This window comes from Rattus norvegicus, chromosome 20 (assembly GCF_036323735.1).
Source record: "Rattus norvegicus strain BN/NHsdMcwi chromosome 20, GRCr8, whole genome shotgun sequence".
NCBI lineage: Eukaryota > Metazoa > Chordata > Mammalia > Rodentia > Muridae > Rattus > Rattus norvegicus.
The window spans coordinates 10,837,226-10,864,180 of record NC_086038.1 but is presented as its reverse complement, the minus strand read 5'-3'; the positions used below and the strand labels follow the sequence as shown (position 1 = coordinate 10,864,180).

General features: G+C 49.1%; 4 protein-coding genes across 22 annotated transcripts in view; 2 read left to right on the top strand and 2 right to left on the bottom strand.

Moving 5' to 3' along the window:
- The window catches only part of Tspear (thrombospondin-type laminin G domain and EAR repeats), a 172,921-nt gene that overhangs the window by 80,105 nt on the left and 65,861 nt on the right, over positions 1 to 26,955 (top strand). The window lies entirely within an intron of this gene.
- On the bottom strand, positions 209 to 9,620 carry Krtap10-10 (keratin associated protein 10-10). 12 transcript variants are annotated; one of them, XM_063279677.1, is made up of 3 exons: positions 979 to 1,081; positions 608 to 882; positions 209 to 517 (listed from the first exon to the last, which is right to left on the bottom strand). In XM_063279677.1, the coding sequence occupies exons 1-3, from the start codon at positions 1,079 to 1,081 to the stop codon at positions 209 to 211; spliced, it is 687 nt and encodes a 228-aa protein (XP_063135747.1). The 12 variants fall into 12 exon arrangements, with proteins under 12 accessions (XP_063135747.1, XP_038955106.1, XP_038955110.1 ...); XM_039099178.2 differs by lacking the exon at positions 979 to 1,081 and adding an exon at positions 8,810 to 9,620 and having other exon boundaries at positions 209 to 845; XM_039099182.2 differs by having other exon boundaries at positions 209 to 544; positions 686 to 1,081.
- Krtap10-10l2 (keratin associated protein 10-10 like 2) lies at positions 18,305 to 19,456 on the bottom strand. Of its 3 annotated transcripts, none has more exons than XM_008772833.1 (2): positions 19,099 to 19,456; positions 18,737 to 19,020 (listed from the first exon to the last, which is right to left on the bottom strand). In XM_008772833.1, exons 1-2 carry the CDS (start codon positions 19,454 to 19,456, stop codon positions 18,737 to 18,739), a joined length of 642 nt encoding a protein of 213 aa, XP_008771055.1. The 3 variants fall into 3 exon arrangements, with proteins under 3 accessions (NP_001103060.1, XP_008771055.1, XP_063135600.1); XM_063279530.1 differs by having other exon boundaries at positions 18,737 to 19,304; positions 19,341 to 19,456; NM_001109590.1 differs by having other exon boundaries at positions 18,305 to 19,456.
- LOC120098855 (keratin-associated protein 10-11-like) lies at positions 22,885 to 23,652 on the top strand. Of its 5 annotated transcripts, XM_063279625.1 has the most exons (3): positions 22,885 to 22,983; positions 23,044 to 23,256; positions 23,326 to 23,652. In XM_063279625.1, exons 1-3 carry the CDS (start codon positions 22,885 to 22,887, stop codon positions 23,650 to 23,652), a joined length of 639 nt encoding a protein of 212 aa, XP_063135695.1. The 5 variants fall into 5 exon arrangements, with proteins under 5 accessions (XP_063135695.1, XP_038955122.1, XP_063135694.1 ...); XM_039099194.1 differs by having other exon boundaries at positions 23,044 to 23,652; XM_063279624.1 differs by having other exon boundaries at positions 22,885 to 23,000; positions 23,049 to 23,652.

Here is a 26,955-nt window from a genome sequence, read left to right as displayed (position 1 = left end):
CATCAAGACAGGGAGGGACCCAAAGGTGAAGCCAGCAACCTGGGACCTGGTAGAGAAGGAACATGCTGGTCTAACTGAGTGGTGTAGCTATACTCAGGTTTCTCCTCAGGCTGTATACATCTGTCTTCTGAGCTGTGCCTGCATGAGTGACAAGTAAGGCTGGTGGAGGTACAGTCCTGTGCCCTGCTGCTTTCATGGGTCCTGGCACTCAGCAGGTGGACTTGTGTCCAGAGCAGGCCTGTCTGGAGCAGGCAGGGCGGCACAGCAGGGACACACAGGAGGCTGGGCGACAGCAGTTGGGCTGGCAGGAGGAGGCACAGCAGGAGGAGGTGGGCACACAGCAGGCAGGTCTGCACACAGGGCTGCACAGCAGGGACAGGCTGGAGCAGGGCTTGCAGCACACAGGCTTGCAGCACACAGGAGCACAGCAGGAGGGCTGGCAGCAGGAGGAGGAGGAGGAAGAGCAGATGGGTGTATAGCACACAGGCCTGCAGCAGACAGGCACACAGCAGGAGGGCTGGCAGCAGGAGGACTGGCAGCTAGACTGCTGGCAGCAGGATTCAGAGCAGATGGGTGTGCAGCACACAGGCTTGCAGCAAAGGGTCACACCACAGGGCTGCTGGCAGGAGGAGGAGGTGCAGCAAGAGGGCTCACAGCTAGACTGCTGGCAGCATGAGGAGGAAGCGCCACAGCAGACTGGCACACAGCAGACAGGCTTGCAGCAAAGGGTCACACCACAGGGCTGCTGGCAGGGGGAGCAGGTGCAGCAAGCTGGCTGGCAGCTAGACTGCTGGCAGCATGAGGGTGTGCAGCAGGAAGACTGGCAGCAGGGGCTGGACACACAGCTCACTGGGGTGCAGAGGAGGCAAGGGGTTGGGGCAGAGCAGCTGGGGGCACAGCAGCTGGACTGGCAACAGCTGGGGACACAGCAGCTGGGGGCACAGCAAGGAGCACAGCAGCTGGGCTGGCAGCAGCTGGGGGCACAGCTGCAGGGCTCACAGCAGCTCTCTGGGCAGTCGTCCACCTGCCAGGAGGAGTTGGTGCGAGCATCAGAGCAGACAGACATGGTGGAGGCGGCCATGGCGGGGTTGGCTGGGAGTTGGGAGTGTGTGTTGAGTGACTATGTGAGTGTTGGTGGAGTGTGTGAGTGTGTGTCTGAGGTGCTCCCAGCTCTGGGCTTTTATCCTCAGGGTGTGTTTTGCTGCAGGAGGCTCTGCACACTTTCCTTTCCTTGTTCCTGGAGGGAGCTCTGTGGGACTCAGTCATTAACTCCTGTTGTGCTGGTTGCTCTAACAATCAACACATCTGGAGGGAAAGCACAGACTTCCTGGGCTGAGCCTGTGCCCTCTGCCTCATGGCTCCTGCCAGGGACTTGGTGATGAGTGCTGTGCTCTAAGACTAATGTGTCCTCCAGCCCTGTCCTCAGAGGGATGGTCCAACCTGCTGGGTGAGGTGATGGGCCATCACAGACTTATCTCCCCTGCATCCCAGACCAGCCCTGTGGCCAGAGCATCCCACTCACAGCCTCTGCTTTCCAGCATCCTGGATAGTGTCCAATGCCTGGGCTCAGGGCTGCCCCAGAAAGCAGTAGACAGAGGTGCATGCAGGGTAACAAGGGAGCAGAGATCAGCACTTGCTGTGCTGAGTAGGCCTCCTGAGCCACACAGTGTGGGCTCTCTGCCTTTCATACATGTTGGAGCTTCTCACACAACCTCTGTTCTATTGATACACACAAGTGCATGTCTGACAGGTCTCTTCAGCATCTGGGCTCAGAGCCGTGCTGGAGTGTTGTGATAGCCACAGCTCGTGGCCCCTCTGCACCTCTGCCCGTGACCTGCAGTTTCTCCCGACCTCAGCTGAGGATCCCCAGCCTCCCCTAATTTCATAAGGCTTTGCATGGGCCTTTCAGACTTCACCCTCTACTCTCCATTCCTCCAGCCTCATCCTCAGCCTCTGTGGAGGTCAAAAGTCAGAGGTCAGAGCAGATACCAGCCCTTAAACAGGCAGCTGAAGAAGACCATGGCAGAGGACAGCACTAGAAACATATTTTTTAAAGTGTGAGTCTTTGAGCCTCAAAGCCTGGCCTCGGGTGTCCATGGAGATGTGTCCTGGCTGGTGTGTCCCTTGAGCCATTGAACTTGACATCACCATTTTTATCCCATTATGGCTCTGCCAGGAGTTCCTTCCTTATGACTGAACAATATTCTCTCATGTGGCTGCATCACAGTTCAGCTCTGAGAGTGATGGGAAGTTGGTCTGTTTTCACCTCTGTGGGGCAGTGAGCAGCTCTGCTAGGAATATTCTTACAGTCCCGTTTGAACATGTCACGGACTCCTTGGCAGAGACCTGTGGGCAGACAAAACAGCTCAGCCATGTGATTCCGTGTTTAGCCTTGGGGATACTACAGGGCTGTGTCCAGTCTGTGTCCCCTGAGAGTGCCCAGCACTGCTGATCTCCACAGCCTCCTCTGCCGTCAGGTGTGTGTTTAGTTACAGCTGCCGCAGGGGTGCACCGGCTTCCCTCTGTCCTTTCCAGTTCATCCCTCATGACCTGGCATGGGCTCCAAGTACTGTGTGTGTGTGCGTGTGTGCACAGGTGTGTGTGTGTGTGTGTGTGTGTGTGTGTGCGAGCACTGGTATGCATGTTCATGTATGTATGTATAAGTCTATGTTTTGTGTCTGTGTGTGTATGTGTAGTTGGATGTGTGTGTGAGTATATGTGTGTGTATGTGTACATATGTGTATATGTCAGTGTAAGTTTATGTGTATGCATAACTATAAGTGTTTATATACATGTATGTATATGTTTAAGTGTAAGTATCTGTGCATTTTCTTTAAGGAGTGGCCATTGAACCCCTGTGTATACTTTAGGACTGCACTGACTATTTAAGTAATTAGTTTGTCTTAGATCAGGTTGTCTCTCCTGTAATGGAGTTGTTGATGGATCCTGGGCAACTCGTTCTCCAACCATCACTGTTCTGAGCCTCATTATTGAATTCTCTAGCAATGTCCTCTGCTGCCCACTGCTTTCTTGATCTTGGGTATTTAATTTCTCTGCTCTTGTGTCCCTTGTGTTTTTGTGACTTGTCTGAGATACCACAGTTGAGGCTTCAGTCAGGAGATTGGCTTCTATGCCTTCTTTTAGGATTGCATAGCTCTAGTTCATGTATTTGGTTTTCTCATACATTTTGAATGTTTTTTATTTTTTGGTGCAGCATTAGTGTATGTTCAGCATGTGATGTCCCAGAACTGTTCATGGAAGACACTGTCCTTTGCTCACTGGGTGATCTGGTGCTGTTGTTAGAGAACAGGTGATTGGACTTAGTCCACTGATGTTAACACCCATCATCACTGCTGCTGGAGCATCACGATGGCTTTGATCCCAAGGACTTTACAGCTGGTAATCCTATTCTTTATTGCCTAATGGCTTAGGCTCGGGCTCCAGTGCAGTGCTGAGTGGAGATAGACATCATACCTTGTTCCTGACATTAGGAAGGTCCCACTTTGCACTGAGAATATTATGTTTGACGGATTGCTGAGTGTCCTTACTAGGAAGGGGTGTCAGATCTTTCTAGGCATCTTTTGTCCATGATTGAGATGGAAGTGAGGTTCCTCAGTCCCCTGCAGTAGAACACCTAGGTCTCTAAAGCTGCTGAGTCAGCTGTGTGCTCCTCGGCTCACAGCCTGCCCTGTGCATTCCTTTCCTATGATGCTGGGCTCAGTCTGAGTTTGTAGTGTGTGTGTGTGGGGGGGAGGGAGTGGTAGTGGGAGAGTTCATAATTCTTTTCCAAATGTTTGCTGTTGTTCCTCTCTAAAGCTATCAGCCCTGGGCTCTTCCTTCATGGATGGTCTATCATTGTGCTTAACTTCTTTGACTCTCTCAGGTCAAATCCACTCCCCTGGGCCACTTCATACACTTTAGACCTGAGGTACTTATGGATAAAAATGCAAGAGACACCTGAAACAGTAACCACCGGAGCTGGGTAACAAGATCATAGTAGCCAGGATATGCTGAGGAATCAAATGGTTAGGAAACAATGTAATACTAAAGATCAACACAGAGATCAATTTATGTAACAAGACCACGTGATCATCATTCCATAGACCCCAATCTATATGAAGTTGAACAGGAAAGAAGGGAACAGCTCTGGTACACTGAGGATAGCTGGCCATATCCGCAAGCCATTGTTAGTACAGTACTGTGAAAAGAAGAAATAGAATTGCTGGAGAGACTACTCAGTGGTTAAGAGCCTTGACTGCTCTTCCCGAGATACTGAGTTCAATTCTGAGCAACCATATGATGGCTTACAACCATCTGAATGAGATCTGATGCCCTCTTCTGGTGTGTCTGAAGACAGCTACAATGTGCTCATATAAATAAATAAGCTTTCCAGGGACTAAGCCACTACCTAAAGACTATACATGGACTGACCCTGGACTCTGACCTCATAGGTAGCATTGAATATCCTAGTAAGATCACCAATGGAAGGGGAAGCCCTTGGTCCTGCTAAGACTGAACCCCCAGTGAACGTGATTGTTGGGGGGAGGGCGGCAATGGGGGGAGGATGGGGAGGGGAACACCCATGAAGAAGGGGAGGGGGAGGGACTAGGGGGATGTTGGCCCGGAAACCGGGAAAGGGAATAACACTCGAAATGTAAATAAGAAATACTTAAGTTAATAAAAAAAAGTAATAAAAAAAAGAAATGCCAAAAAAATAAATAAATAAGCTAAATAAATCTTTTAAGAAGAAGATTATATAGGATAAGGAGGGCTTGGAGAACACCATGCACAGCCAGGTAAAACATGCAAAGCAGCACCAGCTTCCCACACCCTGGAGGTCGGCTCACAGCTTAGGCCAATAGCATCTTGATGAACTTGAACTTGTGGAGATAATATGAGATATCATCTCACAATAGAAAGAAATAGAAACCAAAACAGAAAGAGAACTGGAGATTTTACACTAATCTGTAGAATTAGAAGACATATTTAGATAGCCAAGCAGTCAGGGGGGAGGGTGGAAGAAACATGAGGCACTGGGATGTGGCCAAAACAGCACAAGAGGTAAATTCATAGCCAGGAAGGAAGAGCCCAGACCAGTCATCTAAACCCACAACCTGAGGAACCAGGAGCAGGAAGCACAAACAACCCAGAGCCAGCAGCACATAGGAAATGCAGATTTGAGCCAGACATGGAGGTCAGAGGAAAACAGCCTCGGGAATGAGGGCAACAAAGAGCAACAGTGGACGATGTTCAACCCAAGGAAAGGAAAAGGAGACGTAAATAACTAAAATGACAGGTGGACACAGGGTCATGGATGTGTGTTTACATAAGCCAGATGGAGTAGACAGAAGAGCACCCTGAAGAATGTAGCCTGTCACAGCGACTGGTGACATAGGAGGGAATTGAGTTGCAGGGAAAAACCCCATGCAGTCTGGTGACCAGTTGTAGACAGACTTCATTTCCTCCCGTGCGTTCAAATGCTATTCTGAGTTCTGTCTGTCATGAATAAAAACAAGCCTCTATTACCGAACATTTCTGTGAGCTATGAGCTCCCCTACCTATGCAGAAATAGCTTCATTTTTCCTCATTTCTTTTTCTTTTGCATAACTTAAGCCTGGCCTCCAGCACTTTCCCCCAAGCGTTCCATGCTGTCATAGTTAAAAGATCTTAGCACTTTTGTATATTTTCTCTTGTTTCCAGATAAGGTAATTTCTAGATTGACTTCAAACTTGTGATTCTCCTGCTTCAGCTTTCGAAGTAGTTGGAATGTGGATAACAGATCTCATGGACACCTCTCCATGTTTTTGCTTAAAGGGCAGTTTGCTGCTGCCCACTCCTGAGTAGACTGTTTCCTCCCTATCCTATAAGCACACCACACCATTGCCTCCTGGCCTCAGATTCAGGTGAGAAATGAGCTTCTAACTGGTACCATCGTCTTGTAGTAACTGCATCAGAGTGTGTCTTTTCAGTGACTTTTGAGTTTCTTCTCCCTGGAGTTCACTGTGCTTTGTGGACATGAAGTTCCAAGAGCCCTGTCACTTTGGGGAAGGATTTCAGTTATCTCTGAAAATATGTCAACTATGTCTTATTGGCATAGCTTACCCTATAGCTTTACCATCTTAGTTGTAAGGGCACATTTCGATAGAACGGCAGACACAGTGTGTGGCTGTCATGAGCACTGAGCCCCATAGTCCCTTCCCCATGTAAAAACACAAAACAAGGGGCTGGAGAGATGGCCCAGAAGTTAAGAGTAGTGGCTGCTCTTCCAGAGGTCCTGAGTTCAATTCCCAGCAGCCACATGGTGGCTCACAACTGTCTGTTATGGGACCTGGTAACTTCTTCTGGCATGTAGGTGTACCTGCAGATAGAGCCCTGCTGTAAAATAAATAAATCTGAAAAAATAAATTTGAAATGCTAAAAACAATCAGGAAGTAAAACCAAAACCAAAACCAAAAACAACACAAGAAATCTGTGTCCCTCTCTGATGCTCCCTCTGTAGCCTGGGGAACCTCAGTCTTGCTCTCAGTCGCTGATATTGAGTGAGGCCACACAGGTTCGAAAGACAAATGAATTATATGAATTCTCACTTATATTCGGAGTGTAACTTCTTATGTTTCCATGTGTGCACTTCTGTGGGTCTGAGTGTGTATGGAGCTTGGAAGACTAGGAAGGGGACTTAGTGGTTGGTAGTCATTCAGACAGAGTGGAGGGGTAGCTGAACATGTTATATAAAAGTAGAACAATCCAGAGGTGGAATGTTTTAAGCAGGCAAGGGGCAGTAAGGGGGATGGGTTGTTTACCAAAGCTAAGTGGATATGCAGGTGCCATAAGGAAGCTTGCTACTCTGGGAATCATTGAAATAAAATGTGCTGCTCAGTCTCTGAGCATTTGTAATTCCCAAGTTTTTCTTTCTGATTCTTCCAGATGCACAGTGTGATCAGAAAAGACATAGGGTGATATTTTGGCGGTGTGTGGTTTGTTAAGACTTGTTTTGTACCCTCTGATCTGGTCTATGCTAGGTAGAGAAAGTTCCATGTGCCAAAGGAAAGAACGTGTATGCTATGGCTGTTGGAATGTTCTGGAGATGTCTGTCAAGTCCAGGAGTGTTCTGGAGATGTCTGTCAAGTCCAGGAATGTTCTGGAGATTTCTGTCAAGTCCAGGAATGTTCTGAAGATGTCTGTCAAGTCCAGGAATGTTCTGCAGGTGTCTGTCATGTCCTTTGATCTGCTGCTCCAGTAGCTCATGCTTTTGTGGATTTTTGCTTGCACCACCCACTGCCAGGGCGGCCGCTGCACAGCACAGTTGCTCATTATCAGGTTCTATCTCCTTGTTGTTCAAAGGCTGCTTGCTGTGTGAGGTGGGAGGACCACCACAGGGTGCGTATGGGTTAATAGTCTGGTGTCTTTATGATGAACTGACCCCTTGGTCGTTATTTGGTTACACGTCTATCTCTTTCTTCTGCTTATCTTAATTCTGTTTTGTCAGAAGTAAGGCTAGGCACTCCTGTAGTCTTCAAGTTCCATTTCCCCAAGAAGCCACCTTTATGCCTTTCTTTCTGGCTCTCAGTCTCTGCCTTGTTCAGATACTGGGAATTTCTTGAGGGTGGTATTCTGTTAGGTCTTGTTTTTCTAAATCACACTCAGATGATCTGTCTTTTACCTGACAAATCAAGACTGCTCACATTCAGAGTCATTGATGAAGGTGCAGGCTCATGCCTGTCCTTTTCCTGCTTTTCGTCTAGTTGTTCTGTGCTCTTTGTTTCTTTTCTTCCTCTCTCTTTCCTCTGTGCAGTTAATGGTTTATAGAACTGTTAATATTTTGTCTTGGTTAGGGTTTTACTTCTGTGAACAGATACCATGACTAATGCAACTCTTATACAAGACAACGTTGAATTCTGGCTAGCTTATAGATTCAGAGATTCAGTCCAGAGATTCAGAGATTCATGGTGACTTTGACACTGAGTTTAAGGATCTCAGGAGAAGGATGAACCCTTCCCTCCCCTTCTTTCCCCTTCCCCTCCCCTCCGTGGCACACCTCTTCCTCATAATGAAACCCTTTCTGTGGCTGTATCAGAGACACTCGGTGAGCCCCAAGACAGGAAAGCACAGCCCAGTCCCAGAGGAGGTAGAACTGGGATCCCAGTATCAGAGCATGGAACAAGGGGACAGGAGCTGTCCAGGATCTGTGTAAGGAGTCTATGCCTCAGAGCTGAAGGGACAGAGCCTGTGGAGAAGGATGACAGTCACTATGGAGACAGAGTAGATCAGAGGAAGCTTTATTGATGTGTAGAGCTCTAGAGTGGTACAGCTGACCACAGCAGCAAGGTCATCCAGACAGGAAGGGACATGTAGGAGAAGCCAGCAACCTGGGACTTGGTGGAGGCAGAACATGCTGGGCCTTCTAAGGGGCCAAACTATACTCAGGTTTCTCCTCAGGCTGTATACATCTGTCTTCTGAGCTGTGCCTGCATGAGTGACAAGTAAGGCTGGTGGAGGTACAGTCCTGTGCCCTGCTGCTTTCATGGGTCCTGGCACTCAGCAGGTGGACTTGTGTCCAGAGCAGGCCTGTCTGGAGCAGGCAGGGCGGCACAGCAGGGACACACAGGAGGCTGGGCGACAGCAGTTGGGCTGGCAGGAGGAGGCACAGCAGGAGGAGGTGGGCACACAGCAGGCAGGTCTGCACACAGGGCTGCACAGCAGGGACAGGCTGGAGCAGGGCTTGCAGCACACAGGCTTGCAGCACACAGGAGCACAGCAGGAGGGCTGGCAGCAGGAGGAGGAGGAGGCAGAGCAGATGGGTGTGCAGCACACAGGCCTGCAGCAGACAGGCACACAGCAGGAGGGCTGGCAGCAGGAGGACTGGCAGCTAGACTGCTGGCAGCAGGAGCCAGAGCAGATGGGTGTGCAGCACACAGGCTTGCAGCAAAGGGTCACACCACAGGGCTGCTGGCAGGGGGAGGAGGTGCAGCAAGAGGGCTCACAGCTAGACTGCTGGCAGCATGAGGAGGAAGCACCACAGCAGACTGGCACACAGCAGACAGGCTTGCAGCAAAGGGTCACACCGCAGGGCTGCTGGCAGGGGGAGCAGGTGCAGCAAGCTGGCTGGCAGCTAGACTGCTGGCAGCATGAGGGTGTGCAGCAGGAAGACTGGCAGCAGGGGCTGGACACACAGTTCACTGGGGTGCAGAGGAGGCAAGGGGTTGGGGCACAGCAGCTGGGGGCACAGCATGGGGGCTCACAGTAGCTCTCCTGGCAATTGTCTGCCTGCCAGGAGGCACCTGTACAGATGCTGGGCGAGCAAATCCGGCTACCACAGCTCAAATTACTGGAGCAGACAGATGTAGTGGATGCAGCGATCACGCAGGTCCTTGTGCAGCAGGTGTCAGCCATGGTGGGGGTTGGACCAGGACGGGTGCCTGTGTGAGTGTGAGCTCAAGTGTGTGTGTGTGTGTTGTGTGTGTGAGGTACCCAGCCCTGGGGTTTTTATGTCCCTCCCTCCCGTGTATGTTTCCTCATGGAGCAGCTTCTTTCCTTTCCTTGTTGATCATCTTGTTCCCAGACAACACAGCCAGTTTATGACTGGGAGCGTAGGTCACAGCAGGGTCAAGGCACATCCTTATCCTGAGAGGGACCATGGGACAACTTGACTGGGTGGAGCTGGGACCTGAGAACTCTCCCCTCCCCACAGCCCCAGCCTCTCTCACACTGTCCCCAGGAAGACAAGCTCTATCAGACAAGATTCTCACTGGCCCAGTGCCATGTCCTTCCATGCTGCAGAACCCTCTGTTCCTGCAGACAATGGCCACCCCACAGACTTTTTGTTGACAACTTATTACAATAGCATGCTATTCTGTGGCTGTTGTTGTTGTTTTAGTGTTTGTCTTTAGATATGACCCAATTCCCTACCGTGGAGGACAACATTCTGGTCTCTCACCCTCTGGGGGCCCCTCCTCCCATTCTGGAGGCAATACTGCCTCAGTTTCCCTTAAATCAGAGTGTTGCTGGAATTGCCAACCCTAATAAGCCTGGATAAAAACATACAACCCATATTTAATTGTAAGCCATATGCCTAGATCGGGCAGATCTAACGCTACACAAACTTATTCCCCGGCTGTAAGATCCCTCGCTACTTGTGGTCTCTCCTGGCCATGCGGTTCTGGTCCATCTTCTCTTCTCCTCCTTTTTCTCAGTTCCTCCTCTCTCTCCTGCATGTTTTTCCTCTCCTTCTACCTGCCCCCACTCTCAAGCTTCTAGTCCCACCTTTCCCCTCCATGGCCCGATCACCAGCTCTAGCCTTTTCTTGACCAGTTAACTGGGGGAGAAGGTTCACATGAGATCATCATATTCTCAGTATGATGGTCTGCTCATCATGGGGAACCCCTCTTGAGGAACCAGTATTAACATCAGAATACAGACAGCATCAGGCAAACCCCCTACCTCAGGGCACCCGCCATTTATTATTTAGTGATACTTTATTTCCTATCTATTTCAGCATTCTCTTCATTGAGTTTTTCAGTGTAAGGGGGGCAGGTTTAATCTCTGCATTCATATGAGTTTCAGTTTGAATTTTTCCCTCCTCTTGGAGCTGATCACTTCTTCTGTTTGTGTTTGTTTTCTTATACTCCGGCCATTACACCTACCCAGACTGTCCCCTAAGTGTCCCCAAGCCCTGAGGACAAACACCTCCAGGCACTGATCATGTTACTTCTTGTAAACATCCCTTCTAGTATTCTGAATTCACAGGCCAGCTCTGGCTCTCCCCTCAACTCTGACTGGCCCTCAGCCCTGGTATCCCTCAGGCCTGGCATCTCTCAGCTCTTGGCCCTCTGTCTCAGTCAGGGTTTCTATTGCTAAGGTGAAACATCGTGACCAAAAATCAAGTCGGGGAGGAAAGGGTTTATTCAGCTTACACTTCCACATGGCTGTTCATCACCAAAGGAAGTCAGGACCGGAACTCACATAGGGCAGGAACCTGGAGGCAGGGGCAGAGGCCTCAGAGGGCTGCTGCTTACTGCCTTGCAACCACGGTGGGCTGGGCCCTCCCCCACTGATCACTAATTGAGACAACACCTTACAGCTGGATCTCATGGAGGCATTTCCTCAACTGAAGCTCCTTCCTCTCTCATGACTCTGGCTTGTGTCAGGCTGACACAAAAGCAGCCAGTCCACCATCCCTCGGTGTTTGACCCTCCCTAAGCCGGAGCCCCTGTGTACACACTCAGCCCTTAGCCTTCCCTTAGCTTTGCTGTTGATATCCGGAATCTCCCTCATTGTTTCTCTGGCTTTTCCTTTCTCTGTCTTCTGTGGTGGCTCCTTGTGAGCTCTTTCTGGGTCGGTGCCCTTATTTCGGTAGAACACATCCTCTGGAGGCCTTCTGGGAGCGCACACAGGGGTTCCATTCTTCTGATCCAAGGCACGAACTGCAATCCAATTTTCCAAGCACCATTTGTTCAAAAGGCCATCTTTCCCCTGAGATATTTTGGCATTTTTTTATTTGGGGGAATGGGGCCCAAAGGTCAACATTGAGAGCCTTCCTCTATAACCCTCCACCTTAGTTTTTTTGAGACAAGGTCTCTCATGGAAGCTCCCTGGTGCTAAGGGTAAAGATGCTTGCCTCTCTACCCATATTGCACCTTGGTGCTGGGAATCCACTCGGGTCCTCATGGTTGCACAGAAAGCACCTTACCCACTGAGCCATCTCTCTAGCCTGCTGGCACTCTTTTGGCTATAACTGGGTCTTCTATTTAACTAGCCTACGCAGCTACCTCTGTGCTGGCACTACACTGCTTTTGGCACTTATAACTGTTGCGCGGGTTGAGATGAAGCATCGTGACACCTCCAGCACTGATCTCTGTGTTCGGGTGACTTTAAAAACTCAAGGTGTCAAGCTGGAGGAGTGTGGTGGCACACACTTTTTGTCCCAGCGGTGGGTCTGTGAGTTTGAGGGCAGCCTGATCTACAGAATTCCAAGACAGCCAGGGCTACACAGAGAAACCGTGACTCCAATATAGATAGATAGATAGATAGATAGATAGATAGATAGATAGATAGATAGATAGAGATATCTACATACATACATAGGGAGATGATAGATAGATAGATGATAGATAGATGATAGATAGATAGATAGATAGATAGATAGATAGATACATGCATGCATACATACATACATACATTATACATACATGGATGAATGAATGGATAGATAAATAGCTGGATGGATAGATAGTCTTTTTTGTTTCATTGTGAATTTTCGGACTTGTTATCCTATTTCTTCAGAGAAGGCTATTGGGATTTTGATGAGCAGTACATTGACTTTTGTATCACAACCACCTTCACCCTACTGATTCTGGGCTCTATGATGGGGGATGTCCTCCCTTCCACTGGAGCCCCTCCTCCTTTCTTCCTTCCACCTTCTTGGTTTATTTACAAGTAGTTTGGTTCTTGAGGCATCTATAAAGGAGATCCTGATTATTCTTGATTTCTTTCTCTACTTGTTCATCATTGTGATATGGGAAAGGAACAGTTTTATACCGTAACTTTATATCCTGTTATTCTGCTAGAATTTTTTTTTAAATCAGATTTAAGCGTTTCTGATGGAGTCATTGGGTGCTTTTATGTAAGAACACTGTCTAGAAATGAGGACGCTTTGGTTTTTTTCCTCTCCTATTTGTATTCCGTCTTCCTTCCTTTCTTTCCTTCCTTCCTTCTTTCTTTCTTTCTTTCTTTCTTTCTTTCTTTCTTTCTTTCTTTCTTTCTCTGTCTTATTGCTGTGACTATGAAATCAGACAACGTATATGTGTGCAAAGGAGTGCAGTAAACAACCCACTGGGATGGATGCTCTGTTGTTAGGGGTAGTGGTAGTTATTGTGAGAGAGAGAGAGAGAGAGAGAGAGAGAGAGAGAGAGAGAGAGAGAGAGAGAGAGAGAGAGAAAGAGAGGGGGGAGACAGACAGAGAGAGACAAAGAGAGACGGAGAGACAGAGAGACAGAGAGAGGGACACACAGCGAGAGAGAGAGAGAGTGGTGGGAGGACAGCCAGAATTATCTGTAAGAGTCCAGAGCAGAGAAAGAACCACACAAACAAGCGAAATGTAGAAGACTAGACATGGCCAGAGCTATCTGTGAGAGAAGGGAGGATAGCGAGAAAGAATAGTGGAGACATTGACATCCTCAGGGCTGGGGTAAAAATCTTGTCATTATATAGAGAGCAGTGTGGTATCTGAGAGGAGGGAAGCCTGCAGAGGTGAGAAGGGCCAAGATGCTAGTGTTGGGGCTTTGGGATGTGTAATGAGTGTTTGTGAATAGGGGCTACAGGAGCCCAGAGGCCCTCATAGGCTTTCATATGCCAGAGGCAAGGGAAAGGACTCCTTTTGACAGAAGGGGAACTCACTCCATAAGTTCTTGAACAATGTTGGCTTTATCTGATTGCCAGAAATCCTTCTATAGTCCTGTTCAAGGTGGCCCAGGGTTATCAATCATTTCTGGATATATGAACAGTCTGAGATCTAACAGTCCCTAACATCTGCTCCGTTCTTGCTTTTAGATCTTTCTTCGCTATTAAGTACGATGTGGGCTGGAAGTATATAGCATTTTGTGTTGAGGTAGGCCGTGCCATTCCTAATTTCTTTAGGGCTTTTGGATACGAATGGATGTTGAATGTCGTCAAGGGCATGTGTCTAGAGGGTCATGGAATTCTGACCTGTACCCTGCAGAGCCAAGTCATTTCAGTCAGAATAGTCACCTAGAGAGAAAAGTAGGTGTAGAAGGAACCCTTGTGCAAATTGATCAGATTGTCGAAGACAGCCTCTACTTCAGTGGGACAATTCTGAGGAGTCTAGAAGGTTCTGGCTGGTGGGAAATAGGGTGATAACCATAAAAAGAGGGGGTTGGTCCTGGAAGCCAGGGACAGAGAGAAGATTGTTTAGAAGCTGCAGTTTGAGAAATTGGAAGGTAGCCCTGTCCAATCATTGTAGAAGTAAGACAAGGATTCATGGGATTTCTGGGTACACTACTCCTTGTTTTAGATTTATGGAATTTATCTGTGTGCGTGCGTGTTTAACCCGCATGTATCTATGTATCACGTGCATGCCTGGTGCCCGAGGAGGTCAGAAGAGGGAGGGTGTGCCCTGGAACTGGAGCTATAGACTGTTGTGCATTGCCAAATAGGTGCTAGGAACCTAGCCCCGGTCCCCTGCAAGGATGTCAAATATTCTTAAACATCGAGCTACCTCTCTAGCCCCTCCTCTTTGGAGGTTTAATGTGAGCACTCCACAGCTGTTCACTTACCTCTCAGAACCACCTTTGCTGTGTCCTGAAGGTTCTCATAAATTGTTTTTCCACTTTTATCTGATTATAGGATTTTTTTTTTTTTTTTGGTTCTTTTTTTCGGAGCTGGGGACCGAACCCAGGGCCTTGCGCTTCCTAGGTAAGCGCTCTACCACTGAGCTAAATCCCCAGCCCCGATTATAGGAATTTTTAAGTTTCTTCTCTGGTGTTTTTAGTGACCCACTGGTCATTAAAAAGTGTATAGAAAAATGGGTTTTCTTGCTATTGGTTTATGTTTTTGTTGTATTATGATCTTCAAGAAATGATTTTGATTTTTTGGAATTTGTTAAGTCTTGGTTTATTATATAAAATGAGATCTATTTTTTAAGTTCTATGTATTTCATGGGTCATGAAATGTGCATTTCATGGCTGTCAGGTAGAACACTCTGCAGGTGCCTGTTAAGGCCATTTGATCTGTGGTGCATTTTAACTGTGACTTTTCTTTGCTCATATTTTGCCTCAAGGATCATCTGTTGGAGAGAACTGATCAATGATCACATCCATGTATCTGGGCATGTATGACCCTTTATTATGTACAGTCATGGTTGCTTTTTTTTTTAACTGAGTTGCACTGGTTAGTTTTAGTAAGTATTAACTTGTCACAACCTAAGATCACCAGGGAAGAGATTCTTAATGAGGAATTACCTTGATCAGATTGGCCTGTGAACTTGTCTGTGAGAGTTGTCTTGATTGCTAATTGGTATATGAAGAACCAGCCCATTGTGGGCAGCACCATTCCTTAGGCAGGGATGTATGAAGAGCTAGCCCATTGTGGGCAGCACCATTCCTTAGGCAGGGGATCTTGAATTACACGAAAGAGGAGAAAGCAAGCAAGGATTCATGTGTTTATATTCTCTTTTTCTTTCTCCCTCCCTCACCGTGTAGTGTGTGTGTGTGTGTGTGTGTGTGTGTGTGTGATTTCTTGACTAGGGATATAATACTTAAAGTTCCTATCTTAAGTTACCTACAGTGATGAACCGTAAGCTAAAATTTTAGGCTAAATAAATCCCTTCTTCCCATAACTTGCTTTATGTCAGAGTATTTATCAGAGCAATAGAAACCAGAACATAGATGCATCAAGACAATATATTCTTACATTTATTTATTTAATATTTATTTATTTATTGTGTATGCGTACACATGTCAGTGTGTGTGTGTGTGTGTGTGTGTGTGTGTGTGTGTGTGTGTGTAGGTCAGTGTGCAGAAGTAGGTTCTCTCCATGTGGTTCCCAAATATCAAACTCAGGCTTAGTGGCAAGCTCTTTTACCCACCGAGCCAGCTCACTGGCCCCAAAGATGTTTCTGGACCACAACAATCAGCTTGAGCATCTGATGTAACCGAGTGGTCTGAGTCTTTAATTTAACCTGAGGTTGTTTACATTCACAGTCACTGGTAAGTGGCATTTACTGAGTCCTGTGATTTTGTTTGGTGTTTCCTATTGGTTTTAAATACTGCTGAGCCTTTTCTCTCCCTCTTCTTGAAGGGGTTTGCTGGTCACTGAGTTGAACATTTGACTTTTGCCCTTGTTCTCCCGCAGTCGTTCATTCCAGTCACTCATGGTCATGGGAAGGTGGTGCTTAACCCGCCGCCTTTCCCTGGAAGTCAGTATATGTAATATCCTATAAATATGTATATTACAGAATTTTATTATTTATTTTATCATGATTAATCATTATCATCATTTTTTTTCTGGTCTGAATTTGCCAGTATTTTAACTGTCATTGTCTTTCTATAAACAACTGATTGGTTTTGTTTACTTCTACAATTCCTTCCTTAATTATTTGTTTGTTTATTTTGTGTGTGTGTATGTATGTGTATGTGTGTGTATGTGTGTGTATGTGTGTATGTGTGTGTGTATGTGTGTATATGTGTGTGTATGTGTGTGTATATGTGTGTATATGTGTATGTGTGTGTATATGTGTGTATGTGTGTATGTGTGTATATGTGTATGTGTGTGTATATGTGCGTGTATGTGTGTGTATGTGTGTATATATGTGTGTGTGTATGTGTGTGTATATGTGTGTATGTATGTGTGTATATGTGTATGTGTGTGCATATGTGTGTGTGTGTGTGTGTGTGTGTGTGTGTGTGTGTGTGTGTGTGTAGAGACGAGAGATTGACATCGGTATTTGGCTTCATCGTTTCCACCTGACTTTTTTGAAATAGGATCTTCCCTTAAACCGAGAGGTCACTGATTCAGACAGACTAGCTGGCCAGAAAGCCCCAGGGAACCTCCTGCTTCTGCCCTCCAAACACAAGGGATTACAGAACACACTGGCACACCCAGCTATTTTAAAAATATGGACTCCAGGAGAGCAAACTCAATACTTCATTCATCTCTGGCTCTCCCAGTTGTCTTATAAGATTTTAAATTCCCCTTTAGAGAAATTCATCTTGGAAGCTCTTGTGACTTCAAGGGTTGCACTCGCAGTTACCTTCAACCTCGTTCCTTTATCTTACCTAAAGATTTGATTTTGCTCGCAGCCCCGCCTCTCCCACATTAACTGTGTTCTGGGAAACAGCACGTCCACTTTTGGGTTTGCTGGAGAGAATGCCTTTATATTTCCCGAAGGTGGCTTTCTTTTTATAGTTATGGGTTTGTTTTATTAACTGTGGTTTGAGAGAGTGGTGTTTCAATGTCTCTTCTCTTAGTGCTTTATTATAAATTAGCAGCAGATGATACAGATCATAATGTACCGAGCACACACGAACCCGGCAGCCCTGATGACGCAGCTCAGCACTTGCTGATCTGCCCGGCTTCCTGGGAGCATTGCCCACTCCGGAGGGAACCTCTATGTAGGACAGCACACTTTCGTTCATCCCTGAGTGTTGTCATAGACACACAGAACTGCAATGGCCCTCCCTCTCCCTGCAGGGGTCAGTGGGAGTCTCTCAATCATTCTGTGTGCTTTGGCCCCACGGTGACTGTCCTCTGTGGCTGTGATGACAGTTGGTCGCTTGCCACTCTGAGGGTGTCAGCTGTCTCTTCTTCATTTAAGTCTTCTTGCCATGGGTGGGGATGGCCAACTTGTGTGACCTTTGGCCACAGGCCACCTCTGTAAGTTCCTCTGCCATTTTGCTGGTTCATTTATTTTTGTTTTACTGGAAATTCAAAGTTTGAATCCTTTGTCAGTTATAGACTCTTTGTGAAGGTAACTGCCACCGGCGGAGTCCAGGACGGATGTCTCTGGGGCTTGAGACTGTGAGAGCCCTTCTGGGCCCAGGGTTTCTTCCTAAAGCGTATCTTCTTCTTCCACACCCATGTCTCTATGATGCTATAGCAGAGAAATGAAGGGCTCTGAGGAGCTGTGGGCTAGAGCGGGCAGATTTATTAATCTATTAGTGTCATCAATTTAGTGTCAAGATACCAATGCATGGCTTTAACTGCAACAGGATGCACCAGGCCATGGGTGCAGGCCAGAGATGATGCCCCCAGCCAAGAAAAGGAGATTTGGGTGAAGTCCTGGGAAGAAGGGAACACTCTCCCAGGGGAAATGCACCATCCCTAAACAAGGATAGATGGCCCAAGCACACCTATCAGGGTGTGATTTTAGACTTGTGACCAGAGTGTCAGTGGCCTGGTCATCAAACACTCCTCTCATGCACCAAATTCCCACAATCCTTCAGGAGAGCAGGTATCCTGTCATGCTGTTTTTATAAAGGCCATAGGCCAGGGAGGCAATATGGTAGACACCTCCAAGACCCAAGCTCTCTACAGAGAACATCCCCTAGGATGTCACCTACCAGGGTGCGGTCATTTAACGAGATCGAGAGTAGCCAAGCCACTTCCAGGATAGGTGCCAAAGTCAGAACCACACTCCGGTGTCCCTGAACACAATTGTATCCCTGGACATAACCACGGACAAGGAATGCCGGCTCCTGTCACAGTGGGGGGGGGGGGGACAGGCTCAGTGCCCTCGTGAGCATCCAGAGGTGAGAACACAAGCATTGCTCTATGAACACGGAGAAAAGCTTGGTTAATTTGTCAGGAGTTTATTGTAGTTTGTGCAGCTGAGTGGGTGAGGGGCTGAGAACCCAGAAGAGCCAGAGTTGGCTGATGCACAATTGAGCCCGGTCACAGACCCTGGAAGGTGGCTCAGAGTCCAGCTTCTGAAAGCCCTGTGACACACAGGGCTGGATGATAGAGGGCCATGATCCCCCTACCCTGGCAGGGCCAGTAGGAACCCTGACTAGGATATTCATGAGGTAAGAGCTGGGGCCTCTTCCAACGTGAGGGAGGGGGTGAGCAGGTGACAGCCAAGGTCCCTCCGTGTAAGACCCTGGAGAAGCAAGGTAGACAGTTGCTGACTGTTAGCAGAGAAGCCAGGGGTCAGAGGAGAGGGATCTCACAAGCTCCAGGATGACAATAGTGTCCACTCAGAAGCTGAATTTCTACCGCAGGAGAGGCCTCAGCAAGTGGTACAGGAGCAGGCAGGGCGGCACAGCAGGGACACACAGGAGGCTGGGCGACAGCAGCTGGGTTGGCAGGAGGAGGCACAGCAGGAGGAGGTGGGCACACAGCAGGCAGGTCTGCACACAGGGCTGCACAGCAGGGACAGGCTGGAGCAGGGCTTGCAGCACACAGGCTTGCAGCAGACAGGAGCACAGCAGGAGGGCTGGCAGCAGGAGGAGGAGGAGGCAGAGCAGATGGGTGTGCAGCACACAGGCTTGCAGCAGACAGGCCTGCAGCAAAGGGTCACACAGCAGGAGGGCTGGCAGCAGGAGGACTGGCAGCTAGACTGCTGGCAGCAGGAGGAGGAGCCAGAGCAGATGGGTGTGCAGCACACAGGCTTGCAGCAAAGGGTCACACCACAGGGCTGCTGGCAGGGGGAGGAGGTGCAGCAAGCTGGCTGGCAGCTAGACTGCTGGCAGCATGAGGGTGTGCAGCAGGAAGACTGGCAGCAGGGGCTGGACACACAGCTCACTGGGGTGCAGAGGAGGCAAGGGGTTGGGGCACAGCAGCTGGGGGCACAGCAGCTGGACTGGCAACAGCTGGGGACACAGCAGCTAGGCTGGCAGCAGCTGGGGGCACAGCCGCAGGGCTCACAGCAGCTCTCTGGGCAGTCGTCCACCTGCCAGGAGGAGTTAGTGCGAGCATCAGAGCAGACAGACATGGTGGAGGCGGCCATGGCAGAGCAGGGTTGGAGTGGAGTGAGTGAGCGAGTGTGAGCTTGTGAGGTGCTGGGCTGTCGGCTTTTATCCCCCTGTGCTGTTGTTGGCTTGCCCTCCCTTCCTTGTTGGTGAGCCCTTGGCTGTCATCTGGGTATTTGTTTGTCCGGGACGGTGTTGTCAGGTCCGCTTCCTGCCTGCGTGTGGTGCGGGGAGCAGTGATGTGGCATCAGCGTTAGGTGAGGCTCTGTGAGCAGTGAGGTTGCCCTGTCATAGGTGAGCTGCAGGGATGCAGAGATATCATCAAGCCAAGATGGCTGCCAGGACCCTCGCTCCCTCTGCAAGAATCAGTGCCAGTGGAGCGACGTCCTCAGCCTAGTACCCCCTTTGTGACAATGTTCGGTGATCAGAGGCGTTCAGTGACCCATCCAAGGCCATGAGGGTGCAGGGCCTGTTTCATAACTCCCACACCTATAGTGTCTCCTCAGCTCCTACACCTCTCTGTATTGTGCTACTCTGTCCGCTCTGCTCTGTGCCTGCAGTCCAAACCCTCCTTAGGGTTGCAGGATGATGAGCTTGCCCCCTCCCTGTTCAAGAAGGCTATCGGTTTCTAGCAGTTTTGACCCATCCTGAAAACAAGCCTCTCGGGTTCTAACCCCAAGGCCAGGAACCCACGGAGCTCTCTGTCTCGCTCTTCAGTGCTTTCCACTCTCCTCACAGGCCCTCTGCTCACCAGTCGCCCATCTTGCCCTTCACACACTGGGATGAGTATCTATAGCCGCTGCTCTAAAGTCAAGTCTCATACACAGAACCTAGTACAGAGGATGCATCTGGAATTTAGGCTTCATCTGATGCCGGGGCTGACCAGTCTTGCTACATGTATGCGTACGCATGCGCAGTGTCTCGCTACATGTATGCACACGCATGCGCAATGCATATTTTCAGAGCCCGGTCTCCTCAACCTAGTCGTTGTGATCTGAGAGCCACTGGCAGTGATTTTGCTGACCGGTTGCTGCTGGGTTCACATAGGGTCCGTTTTCTATGAGCCTCTTTGGTCATCACATATGCCATACAGGAGCTTGTCTGATGTGCTTCTGTCCAGTGGTCCTTGAGCTATCCACGTGGCAGACTCATTACCATTGGCCTCACACCAGCAGCAGAGCTAAACCTGAGCTTGTGGACCTGCAGCACTTGCGTCACAGCACATGGGGCTTCAGCCCAGGGGCATTCCCTGGCAAGATGACAGCACAACCCCTGAAAACACGGTGCCAAGGAGACCCCGCTGAAGCTTGTTTTCTGAATGAGTCAGAACCAGAAGGCAGAGTCTTATTATTACCTTCTCCCACCCAGTTGGGAACATGTGACTCAAGGTTCCCTGTTCTGCGCATATTCAGGGATGGCTACAGAAAGATCACAAGTAGATTTGGGGATGCAGATAAGTGTTAGGAAGTAAAAAATCAGAATCCACGAATGGTAAGGATGCCTATGATCCATCTAACCACTCACTCATCCACCACCTATTTACTCATCCATCAATCCATTGGTCCATCCATCTATCCATCCATACATCGATCTATCGATCCATCCATCTATCCATCCATCCATCCATCCATCCATCCATCCATCAGTCAATCGATCCATCCATCTATCCATCCATCCATCGATCCATCGATCAATCGATCCATCAATCCATCCATCAATCCATCCATCCAACCATCCATTGATCCATCCATCCATCCATCTGACCATCCATTCATCCATCCATCCATCCATCCATCCATCCATCCATCCATCCATCGGTCAATCGATCCATCAATCCATCCATCTATCCATTGATCCATCTATCAATCCATCCATCCATCCATCCATTGGTCCATCCATCTATCCATCCATTCATCGATCCATCCATCTATCCATTCATCCATCTACTTATCTATCCATCTGACAATCCATCCATTGATCCATCTATTCATTGATCCATCCATCCAACCATCCATCCATCCATCCATCCATCATCCATCCATCCATCCATCCACCTGACCATCCATCCGTCCACCCACCCACTTATCTATCCATCTGACCATCCATCCATCCATCCTCTTGTCCGTCTGTCCATTCACTCACCCATCCATCTGTTCATTCATCTATCCTTCCTTCTTCCTTCTTTCCATCCATCTATTTATCCATTTATCATTCATCCATCTACCCATGTGTCCATCCAGCTACCTACCTACTCATCCACTCATCTACACCCTCATCCATCCATCTGTCCATCTATTATCCATCCTTCCATCCACTCACCTATGTATTACCACATCCATTGCTCATTGATCTATTTCCCCACTCACCCATGCATGCATTTATCTATCCATTCAACTATCTACTTAGCCGTTGCTCATCCATCCACCCATCCACCATTCATTATCTATCCATCCTCTACATATGCATACAATATGTGTGTATATGCATAAACATTTACAGAGTTTGACAACACAAACTGTATCATATCTGACCCACCACATATTTTTTAGCTCAATTCAAGAAGTTTCTTCTGTGTAACCCTGTAAAGATTTGTTTCTTTTAACAGCTAATAGACTTCTAGATGGCTCTGTGTGTGTGTCCCCTGTTGCTGTGTGACTCAAAATAACATTTGCTTCATAGCCTGTGCATTGGGAGATCCGTTATAGCACACCTGGCTCTGTGGAGCTGTACCCTGATGGTTCCTTTGGGCAGATGCCCTTCCCTCTTGAGTGGCCATTGAGACATTTAAGACCGAGTGCCTCCGTTTTTCTTTGGCCGTGGAGCCTCATCTTCCTTAGGCAGCCCATCTAGGGACAAGCTTGCAAGGTGCAGCTTCTTCTACAGCGGGAGAAGCTCTCCCAAGACATAGCATCCCCGGTGCAGCTGCTGCAAGGGTGACCCTTGCTACAGGGCATGGCCCACCACATTATAAGGCTGCACATGAGCCCAGGGGTAGGGTCTGCGACAGTGTGTCACAGTCACTGGACGACATCACTTGATCCTTTGCACACGCTGCAGGCTGAGACTCAAAGATGCTCTGCACTGAGAACCCACTCTAGAAACGGAACCCACAGGTCCCCTGTGGTGTGACAACCCATAGCTACCCCTGGTGTTGTCCTAGGGAGTGGAGATGTGGACCATTTGACACACAGGCTCTAAGGAACCTGTTTGCAAAGATGCATCCTGTCCAGTTCAGAGTGGGGCCACCCATAAGGAAGACCAACAGATGTGAATATACTCAGGGTGTTTACAAGATGAGAGACAGTTGTCAGCTAAACAAGGAACGTGTTAATGAGACGACTGCATCAGCAAACAAGGAAGGAGACAGTCACGGAGGAGAATAAAAGCCAAGGGCTCAGCACCTCACATACACACACACTCACACATTCACTCAGCACACACTCACCCTCCTCCAACCCACCCCGCCATGGCCGCCTCCACCATGTCTGTCTGCTCTGACGCTTGCACCAACTCCTCCTGGCAGGTGGATGACTGCCCAGAGAGCTGCTGTGAGCCCTGTGGCTGTGTCCCCAGCTGCTGCCAGCCCAGCTGCTGTGTTCCTTGCTGTGTCCCCAGCTGTTGCCAGTCCAGCTGCTGTGCCCCCAGCTGCTGTGCCCCAGCTCCCTGCCTGACTCTCATCTGCACCCCAGTGAGCTGTGTGTCCAGCCCCTGCTGCACACCCTCATGCTGCCAGCAGTCTAGCTGCCAGCCAGCTTGCTGCACCTGCTCCCCCTGCCAGCAGTCCTGCGGTGTGACCCTTTGCTGCAAGCCTGTCTGCTGTGTGCCGGTCTGCTGTGGTGCTTCCTCTTCATGCTGCCAGCAGTCTAGCTGTGAGCCCTCTTGCTGCACCTCCTCCTCTTGCCAGCAGCCCTGCAGTGTGACCCTTTGCTGCAGGCCTGTGTGCTGCACACCCATCTGCTCTGGCTCCTGCTGCCAGCAGTCTAGCTGCCAGTCCTCCTGCTGCCAGCCCTCCTGCTGTGCTCCTGTGTGCTGCAAGCCTGTGTGCTGCAAGCCCTGCTCCAGCCTGTCCCTGCTGTGCCGCCCTGTGTGCAGACCTGCCTGCTGTGTGCCCACCTCCTCCTGCTGTGCCTCCTCCTGCCAGCCCAGCTGCTGTCGCCCAGCCTCCTGTGTGTCCCTGCTGTGCCGCCCTGCCTGCTCCAGACAGGCCTGCTCAGGACAGAAGTCCACCTGCTGATCCTGTCCCCAAGTGAGTGCTGGGGACCTAGAGATCACAGAAGAATGTCTGCACCACAGCACACCATGGCAGTGCCCTCCTCTCTCTGCCCCTGCCCTCTCCAGGTCAAGCAATTTCACCTTGTCCAGACCATTCCTCCTTTGAATACACTTGAGTCTTCTGAACAATAAAGACCCAGACTGAACTTGTGTAGACTCCCATGGTCCTCACTGGTATCTCTTAATTCTCCCTTTGCAGCCAGCAATCCGTTGTCCTTTGGAGCCTATTCAGAGCCGGTTCAGAGAACAGCTCCCCCTGTGGCCGTGCGTTGTAACTGCAATTTCTCTATATAATGCCAATCAAACCAGAGCAGGCCTTCCATGCTCTGCGCGCCCCCCACCCCACCCCCAGCAGCTCAGTTGACACCTCTTCAGGGGCCTGCCAAGTGCTGCTTTAGTTCACCTGTGGCCACTGTCCCGTTTAGCGGTGCGAGTGTGTGCAAGCAACCGGAATGAGCTCTGGGCCATGTGTCTGTGAGCAGACCTGTGGACTTCATTAGGGTCTCAATGCAGAGACCGTCAATGTGTGGGAGGGTTTGGGCTGTCATTGAAAGGCAAGCACACTGCGATGGGGCACACCGGGAAGTCTGTGATGTCTCCAGAAACCTAGACTCTTGTTTTGGATGGAACTGTGCCAGCACACCAGGATGGTTCTGACTCTGCTCCAGCAATCAGCGGATGAGCTCAGCTTGCAAAGGGTGAAGGACGGAGAGTGATGCCCCCATTGTCAAGTTCTTGTTCTAGGACAGGCAGGTGTCTCGGCAGTAGGTGTTCATGTATTTGGCACCAGTCACAAGCTGAGTGTGTGGCCCACAGTGCCTGAATTAAAACAGCTCCTGAACCCATTCAATGGGAAATGCCTTAGCCTGCCCTGATAGCGGGGAAATGATACCACCCGGTCCAGGAGCTAATACAATTGTTGAAGTCCACATAAGCAGTTGTAGCCATTGGTGGGCTGCCTTAGGCCCGAGAGCATGGAGACTTGTTCACACTGAGTGAAACTTCCCTCTTCAGTGCCTCATTCAATGGAGGCTACTGTCTAGATTCCCAGCCAGCCGGCAGAAGTACAGGGGATGGTGCCCGGGGTGGGCAGGGGTCCCCAGAGGCCAGTGCTCTGCCTACATTCTAGGAGATGGCAGATTCTGTAGAGAAGGCTTGGGTAGACACGTGTAACCATCTAAGGTCTTTGAGATCGTGTCATGGTTTGAATATGCTTGGCCCAGGGAGTGGCACTATTTGGAGGTGTGGCTTGTTAGAGTGGGTGTGGCTTGATAGAGTGGGTGTGGCTCTGTTGGAGTGGGTGTGGCTTGTTGAAGTAGGTGTGTCACTGTGGGCGTGGGCTTTAAGTCCCTCATCCTAGCTGCCTGGAAGCCAGTCTTCTGCTAGCAGCCTTCAGATGAAGATGTAGAACTCTCAGCTCCTCCTGCACCATGCCTGCCTGGATGCTGCCATGCTCCCGCCTTGATGATAATGGACTGGACCTCTGAGCCTGTAAGCCAGCCCCAGTTAAATGTTGACCTTATAAGAGTTGCCTGAGTCATGGTGTCTGTTCACAGAAGTAAAACCCTAATTAAGACACAAAGAAGCCACCAATTCCAAGTGGCCTCACAATCAGATTCCCAGCCTTTATGGGAGAAATGGTGCCAATCTCACGGTGCCTGAGAACGCAAGAGGACGAGACATGCCTCACCCCCTCCTCACATCAGGAAATGAACCGTATATCAACACAATCGCCATCATGTGTAGCAGATGGTGCAGTACCATCGTGCATGCCTTTAATCTCACCATCAGGACACAGAGGCAGATGGATCTCTATGAACTCAAGGCCAGCCTGGTCTACGTAGCCAGCTCCAGATCAGCCAGGGATATGTAGTGAGATCCTATCTCAATGAATAAACAAACAGACATAAAGATAAAGATAAATTTGTGGGTTGGAGATTTAGCTCAGTGGTAGAGCGATTGCCTAGCAAGCACAAGGCCCTGGGTTTGGTCCTCAGCTTTGGCGGGGGGAAAAAAGATAAATTTGTGAGTTGGAGATAAATAAACAAGCAATCAACTAAAAAAAGGAAATAACAGGCTAAAAATACGTGTAAGATATAAAGTATTTCTGGAAGAGATTAAAGAAATCCCAGATGCTCGACTGGAGAGGCTGGCATACCATGTTCAAGGACCCAAAGACACAGTGTTAAGCATCTGATCCTTCCTAACAGATCTACAGGTTTAATGGAATCTCGGTTAAAATCCTAGCAGGATTTGCTGTCAAATTTGATGGGCTGGCTCTAAAGACTCTGGGATGTGTCAAAGACCCAGAGTGGCCAACCAAACCTGAGAAAGGCACACAGGATCAGAGAATTTACATTATTTGACCCTAAGACCTGTGTGTATGAGGTGTTAACAGTAAGCCACAAAAATCCTGGGATGGGCTAGAATCCAGAATTATCCCACCCATGTATGGTCAGCAGGGTGTGGGTTGAGGATGCCCAAAGGCAAAAGGAAGTATCCACCAGGAGGTGGGATGACTCTGGCCATCAAGCGATGACTCGAAATGTTAGAGAATGGAAACTGAGGCTTCCAGTCGTCTGCTGCTCGCCACTGTGAGGAAACACTGGGGAGAAGCAACTTAAGGGAAGACAGGCTTGCCCTGATTTGCCACAGTTCAAGGCTGAGGAAGTCAGGGTGGTGGGAATGCATTGCTGTTCCTGTGCAGGCCAACCAAGAAGCAGAGAGTTCGGGGGCTGGAATCCTTATCAGGCCCTCCCCTGCCACCAGACTCCTTGTCCCAGACTTTGCACAACCTCCCAAGACAGCACTACCAGCCACTCACCCAATGTTCAAACACGAAAGCCCTGGGGGACATTTCACACTCAAACCTCAATGGGGAGCCAAGGGATAGTTTGTGCGGTTCTGAGCTAAGTTATCAGAAAGGGTCACCGAAGACAAAGAATAATATAGGCGTTGCTAAAATTAAGGATTCCGCTCGATTCTGACGAAAATGGGAAGAAGGTGGCCGTATTTATGTTGATAATATGGATGGCATCCAGGAATCACGAAGAGCGCGTGCTTTAATAATATAAATACAAATAAACCGGATTTAAGAAAAATAAGCGTATGATTTGTGAGCTGATACGTCACCAAAAGCCACACAAGATGCCCACACTGTCAGTCACCAGCTCAATGCAGGAGACATAGCTCCTGCGAGAGCTGGCTATAGAAAGCCAACATAGGCACGTGCTGGCATTGTGGAGAGATGACTCTAAGCCATAGC

What these genes read in the sequence shown, in the direction of transcription:
- Krtap10-10 (XM_039099178.2), bottom strand. Translation starts at nt 9,390, where the DNA reads ATGGCTGACACCTGCTGCACAAGGACCTGCGTGATCGCTGCATCCACT. An exon ending in CCTGTCTGCTGCAGGCCTGT is followed by an intron (nt 846 to 8,809) that starts GTGCTGCACACC and finishes CACCCCAGTGAG; the next exon opens with CTGTGTGTCCAGCCCCTGCT.
- Krtap10-10l2 (NM_001109590.1), bottom strand. Translation starts at nt 19,456, where the DNA reads ATGGCCGCCTCCACCATGTCTGTCTGCTCTGATGCTCGCACTAACTCC.
- LOC120098855 (XM_039099193.1), top strand. Translation starts at nt 22,885, where the DNA reads ATGGCCGCCTCCACCATGTCTGTCTGCTCTGACGCTTGCACCAACTCC.